Genomic DNA, 6,696 nt, shown 5'->3' with positions numbered 1-6,696 from the left:
CTATTATTGTTAAAAGAATAGATTTATGAGCGTTAGGAGATTATGATGCAGAAGACAGGTAGAATCTCTCTGTGTTTTTAAAGGGCTAACCCACACTCACCAGCCTTAAATCTTAGAATGATTAAGCTGACAGGGACTCAAAAGCTCGCACAGTTCATATAATTCTACATTTTGAAGCCCCCTACGTCCAACAGTTTCACAGATCAGGAACCTGAGGTAAGGAAAGGTTCAGTGAGGATTTATTACATTTGCATAGTCAGCGGAAGAGCTGAAACTTAAGCCCTGGTTCCCTGACAGTAAATCCTGCGCTTGCTTGCAACTATCTTTTATCTAGATTATGGTATTTGTCTGTCTCTGAAAACCTTGAGAGACATCATGGTTATTCCCCAAGAGAGAGATGAAGCGTGATCTAATTTTCAATGAGAGTGGACTTTGGGGGAACAGTTCCAGCTGGGTACATTGTTTTCTCCTTTTTCATGGCCACCTGAAAACTTTGGCTGGGTGCTGGCAGGGTGGGAAGCTGTTCCTGCTTCCCAGTCTTTTTCTGTTCACAGCTGCAAAGTTCAGTGAGTTGAACTGCCGTGCTGTGAGTTCACTGTTCACTCTGCCACGACCAACCTCTTGTAAATTTTCCTCCCTGAACACGTGACGATGTATTTCTTGACTGTATATCCCAAGGGCCGCAGCGGAACTGTCAGAGCGCCGAGCCGCACACGGAGCAAGAAGTCTCTTGGACTTGATGATCTAGGAATTCAGGACTTGGGACAAATTTGCCAGCCCTTGGTAAGTTAGCAACGCTGCTTTGCTTCGGAAACATAATGAAAGGATATTTCTAGCAATGTGTAGATGCCGTTTTCTTTTCCTTTCTTTTTTCCCTAAGGAAAGTTTGTCCTGAATTAAAAATAGTTTCACGTTTGAAAGCAAAATGCAAACATTTTTTCCTGCTCAGTCAGTTCAAAAAGTTTCCCCGTGATTAAGACGTTATTTCTTTTCTCTATGCACCCTTGTCTTACACTGATTTTTTTTCTTTTAAAATGATAAAAGCGAAGCTTTTTACATGCTCCCTTTATGAAATAAAAATATGATGGACATGTATACACGAAAACTAAAAGTCTTCCTCTCATCCCCTCCCACCTCCCCGTGTCCGCACGCACCGCAGCTCCTCACAGCTGACCCCTGTTAACTGTTTGGTGGGACCTCTTGCAGCTATTTCTCCTCGCAGCTTTACGCTTTTTTGATATTGCAGTTCCACAAATCTCGTGCTCGCCCTCCTTCCTCCCTGTGCTGTGGCCGCCCCGTGGGAGAGTTCTAACCTGCACGTTTCTCCCCAGACCCTGGCTGTGTGAGCAGAGCTTCAATGCTGAAGATGGAGCCTCTGAACAGCACGCATGCCAGCACCGCAGCCCCCAGCGGCCCCCTCGAGTCCCATGTGCCGGGCAGCGGCAGCGGCAACGGCAACGGCAACGAATACTTCTACGTTCTGGTGGTCATGTCCTTCTACGGCATTTTCTTGATTGGAATCATGCTGGGCTACGTGAAATCCAAGAGGCGGGAGAAGAAATCCAGCCTCCTGCTGCTGTACAAAGACGAAGAGAGGCTCTGGGGGGAGGCCATGAAGCCGCTGCCCACCACGTCCGGCCTGAGGTCGGTGCAGGTGCCCATGGTACTGAACGTGCTGCAGGAGAGCGTGGCGCCCGCCCTGTCCTGCACCCTCTGCTCCGTGGAAGGAGACAGCGTGAGTTCCGAGTCCTCCTCGCCCGACGTGCACCTCACCATCCAGGAGGAGGCGGCGGACGACGAGCTGGAGGAGACTTCGGAGACGCCCCTCAACGAAAGCAGCGAAGGCTCCTCGGAGAACATCCACCAGAACTCCTAGCACCCCCGGGACCTCTGGAGGAGGCCCCATCAGCCAGCACCCTTAGAGCGAGGAAGGGCACTTTTCGCGTCTGGTTTCACCTTTGCAGGGCAACTGCCGCTTTCAGGAGATCCTCGGCAAGCCCCTGAATGGGGGTGGGGGGTGGGGGACAAGTCTCAGGCGGAGCCAGCAGCAGCCCGCAGTCCACGACGCGCCTGTGGTGTGGACGGGCGGCTGAAACAGCCCTGAAGATGCGCAGTGTGTACCTTTCCTTGGGATCTGGGGGTCGGGGTTCCTGTGCAGAATTCGGCAGGTCGATGTGCTTGCGGTTGTCTCCTCACGGGATGCCCTGGGTTACACCTGCAACATCTGCCCACTCCCAGGGCTGCCAAATGCCTAGGGCATCCTGAGGGACTAGTTTCCATTTGACAATTTGCCTAGAGCTTTGTTCTTCTACATCTGATTGGCTGTAAGTACCTCTAATGTGAACCTGTGGCTTTAGTTCCCCCTGGGGTTACAGAGCTTCTTTTAGAGGTCTTTTGGGTTAGAGGGGGGATATTTGACGGAGGACTTTTGATGGGAGGGAGCTGGAGATCTGAATCTGGTCCATTTGCATTCTGTAAGGAAACAATAGGCAATTTTTAAACCTGTTAACGTTGGCTGGGATTATAAAACTAATCTGCTATTTTGACCCTTTGTCTAACCTGTGACTTTGAACTCTGATCTGGGACCATCCAGCATCCCATGCTGACATGACATCTTTTTTGCTTGGAAGGGCTTCCCCAGAATCTAACCTGCACTCCGCATGACCATGCAGGGAAGCTTCCCAATCTTTCCAGAAGGGGTGATGGTGAGGTTGAACAAACCCAAACCGTTAGCTCCGCTGCTGCTTTTTTTTTTTTCCCAGCCCAGTTTTCTGAGCTGGGAGAGGATATAATGTGGGCCTCCACAACATGGCATTTCTTCACGTAGCTGAGACTTAGAAGGGCATACTCCGGTGAGATTGTGCAGAGCTGGGGTCCAAGTTCTCTGTTTCTTAATACCAAGCCCCGAATCTGATTTGCTGTGTGGTCCTGGGCATGTCATCCAGAGGCTTACTGCCTTCCTGAGATTCCTGATGATCTAGATCCCCAGAGGGCTGGGAGGATGTCTTTAGATTTTAAGACTCTGTGATAAATCCTACATGGCCTGGTGTGAGGAAGTTTGGACAAAATATTTCCCCCTTGGCCAGTTAGTCTGAAAAAGGATCTGCTTACTTAAAGGGGCAGTTGGAGACGGAGAACACATGTAGCTGGGAAATCCAGGGTGAATCACTAACCAATCCCTGCCGTCACTTTCCCAGCAGTGAATCAAAGAGGCAGATACCACATTTTACTCTGCAGGGCTGTCTGGGGAGTGGACTATTAACGCTCCAGTTAAGGGAATGAGACATCTAAGAGAAAATGCTCAGGAATGCTTGGTAATGTTTCCCTGTATTCCTGTGGTCAGTCGCTTTGCAGTAGACTCTTTAGGCCCTTGAAGACAAGGCAGAAGAGAAACACACCAAAAGGTCAAATTTAATTCTAGTAAAAACAGAAACTTTTTTTTTTTTTTTTTTTTTTTAATACGCTCTCCCTGGATTGGAGACAGCAATAACTACTGTTCCCATGGAAGGGTTAACAGTGTAGGAGCTGGTTTATCAGTTCGCCTTAACACAGTGCTAGAGGAAATTTATGTTTGGGGGAAAAAAGGTCCCCCGTTCACTTTAAAATTCAGAGTGTGGATTTACTCCAAAGGGGGCTGTTTAAGGTGAAAGAAGCCAAGTTAAGTTTGGCCCCTTGCCTGGAATCACTTGAATTCTGAAACTTTACTGCGATGGACATGTGCGTTGTCACATTTTCCATTGCTTAATCCTGAAGTTTGGTGCAAGTCTATCTGCGCCTATTAAAAAGTGATGTATATACTTCCTTCTTATTCTATTAAGTTGTACAAAATTGTCTTCTGTATTTAACAGTTTGTAATTTTCACAGTATTTTTTAATTTAAATAAACACATTTTCCCTAGGAAGTTATGAGTTTTCTTTGATCCGTCAATATAACTCCTAATTTCGAAGACAACCCAGATGCATTTTTCCAAGCCATCTCTGAATCTGGGTCATCTTCCAAGTCAGACTCCCATGAAGGCGTATCTTATTTCTGCCTAAATCATAAAGTGAGCAGGGCTAGGTTCTTCCTTCCTTTGATATGCTTTGCAATGAATAAAAAATAAGCTGTACATAGGTCTTACGTCCACTTCTGTTTTAAAATTTGGTGGCCGTGGGGTGAACATGCAGTGACATGGCAACTGTTGTGAAGATGTTCCTCCAAATTTGGTTGCAAGAAAACCTTTGATTTACATGTTGCCTGGACAAATATTATCCATACGTGGCCACAGCGGCACAGACTGATGGGCAGGGAACTGCTGTATATAGATGTTGTATATACATTCGTATACACATATACATAATGGGGAGGGAGATTTTTGTGTACACACAAGCTTACGAACGTACCTAAGCACACAGGCCATGAGTTAAGGCGGGCCCTCTCTCCTCTCACCGTCACCTCCACATGAAGACTGACTGTCTAGGTTCCTCCCCCTGGTCTTGCTATAGCTCTGAGCACAGCCAGCCTGTTTCCTTTAAGATTTTATTTGCACAGTTGGAAACGCCAAAGAAAAATTACCCAAACCGGTGACCCATTTGGAATTAAGCAGATGGTAGACAGTGGCCTGACGTTTATGTTTCTCCGTTTCCTGTGTGTTTGGTTTTCCTGTTTGAAGTAAATGTTTCCCTTAGGTTCACAAATAACTGTCTCCCTAAAGGATTTATCTGGCAAAGGTACAGGGGAGCCTGGATGCTTCCCATATCAAGCATCTCAATCCACCAGTTGGTACTTTGACAGTGTAAGATGAGAAGATTATTTTAAAAGACAAGGAAGCTCTTCAATTTATCCCGGCTCAATGTCATTCTGGGGGAGGAAATAGTTAAGGAAAAAACTTTTTACCATGGGCGGAGGAAAAGGGAATTCTAAACTCTAATTGTCCTAAAAATATGCAGAGTACACTATGTCGTTTTAACGGAATATTTGTTTTCTTAAAAAAAAACAAAAAACAAAAAAAAAAACAAAAAAAAAACTTCTAAGCAGAACCTAAGGCCCAAGGGGTTTAGTCTGTGTGGATTTACTCATGCATGTGAGAAACTGAGAAGGGAATTTGGCCCCATGCACCTAGGATATTAGAACCATATTTTAAAGCACTTAAATGTTAGGGATGAGGTAAATGGATCGTCCTGCTTGCTCCATGCTGTTCTAATTACACCTTTGTACGTCAAAGTCAGGCAGGGATGCTGCAGAGAAAAAGATTTCTTTCATGGGCAGAGTCATGGGATCAAAACTACCAGGAAAGGCTGAAGCTGGGCCAAGGAGTGAGTGCTCTTGGCCTGTGATTCTGGTTGGAAAGTAGACCCCATGGTACATTTGAGAGCTGCAACTGGAGGGTTTTGTGGTCAGGCATGCACTTTCAGGGCTCAGCTGAAGAAGGGTCATTTATCATCCTATAAAACGCTGCTCTGATCCTAGACATAGTGGAACAGACAGAACATTGAGCTTACAATGTAATGAATTCTCTCGTTTGAGAGCATACATTTACTTAATCATTTCACCCAGAATCCAGGCACCCTGTTGGAGGAAATCACAGGGAGTATCATGGGTCATGGGACAGGAGGTGGAGTCTAGGGCTGGAGAGACCCATGTCAGCTGACTAACCAGGATGGTGACTCAGGCAGGGGCTGGACCACAGGAAGGCAGGGCGGAAGTGGAGCTTCAGTAGAGGCTGCCATGTTGCTCTGTAGCTCCGGGGAAGGTACCCATCCTCTCTGACATGCAGGCTCTGTCTTTCAACAGGAGGACATGTAGGCCTTCCTCTTTGGGGAGCTGCTAATGAAAAGCATCCTGAGCAATGCTGAACACAGCATGAAACTTAAAAGGAACTAACGGAAAAGCAGCTCCAGGCTCCTCCTTTTAAAAATGTATCCTGGGCATACACTGCAAATAAAGTTGCTGAAACCTCCTCTTCTGTGCACGGTTTCCTCAGGAGACAGTGATGTTCAGGGAAAGGACACAATTTGCCAGAGGAGAAGGGTCATAAGAGAGAAAAACCACTGTTCAGTTCTGCCTTTCCTCATTTCTGAAATGTTTCCTCCCACATAGGAAGGAACAGTTTGGGATGTGAGCTGTTACCATGGAGATAGCCAGCCAAGGTCACTTGTTTGAAGGAGCCCACGTGAAGGCCACATGGCACTGAATCATTACGGCGACTTTATGAAGTTGGGATTTGGTCCTTGACTCAGACAGCAAGCTTTGAGCCGGCAGCAGCCTCCATTCATGGCACGGAGGAGGGGACGCAGGGAGAACAGACACACACACACACACACACACACCACCCTGCACAGCCCCATCACCCATCATTCTCCTTGCACTTCCCGTGCTCCATTCAATATGGGGCAAGAGTTTGTTCTCCCAACTCTAGGAATTTATTTTCTTACGTTGAATTTTTTTTTTTGCTAAGAAACATGGTCAAAGAGTCCTTCACATAAGTAGCTATACATTTTTCTGTCCTTAATGGTTTTCACCCCCTGTTCCGAGATAGTGAATGACAAGTTCTCTCTCGTCTTGGTCAATTCTGGCTGCTGTAACAAAGTACCATATTCTGGTTGGTGGAGAGACAGCAGAAATTTATTTCTCACAGTTCTGGAAGTGCTAGCATGGATGTGCTCTGGTGAGGACCCTCTTCTGGTCTGCAGGTGGCTGACTTCTAATTGTGTCCTC

The 6,696-nt window shown here is 46.6% G+C and overlaps 1 protein-coding gene across 1 annotated transcript; it reads left to right on the top strand.

Moving 5' to 3' along the window:
* Positions 1-521: 521 nt before the first annotated feature.
* On the top strand, positions 522-3,898 carry KCNE4 (potassium voltage-gated channel subfamily E regulatory subunit 4). Its single transcript, XM_032638568.1, is given in 2 exon segments — positions 522-791; positions 1,351-3,898. Coding segments are annotated over 2 exon segments (666 nt in total). The 5' UTR covers positions 522-651; the 3' UTR covers positions 1,877-3,898.
* The last annotated feature ends 2,798 nt before the right edge of the window (positions 3,899-6,696 follow it).

The sequence above is a fragment of the Phocoena sinus genome, chromosome 7 (genome assembly GCF_008692025.1).
Source record: "Phocoena sinus isolate mPhoSin1 chromosome 7, mPhoSin1.pri, whole genome shotgun sequence".
NCBI classification, from domain to species: Eukaryota; Metazoa; Chordata; class Mammalia; order Artiodactyla; family Phocoenidae; genus Phocoena; species Phocoena sinus.
Note: the sequence above shows the minus strand (reverse complement) of the source record. Positions and strands in the feature narration are given on the sequence as shown.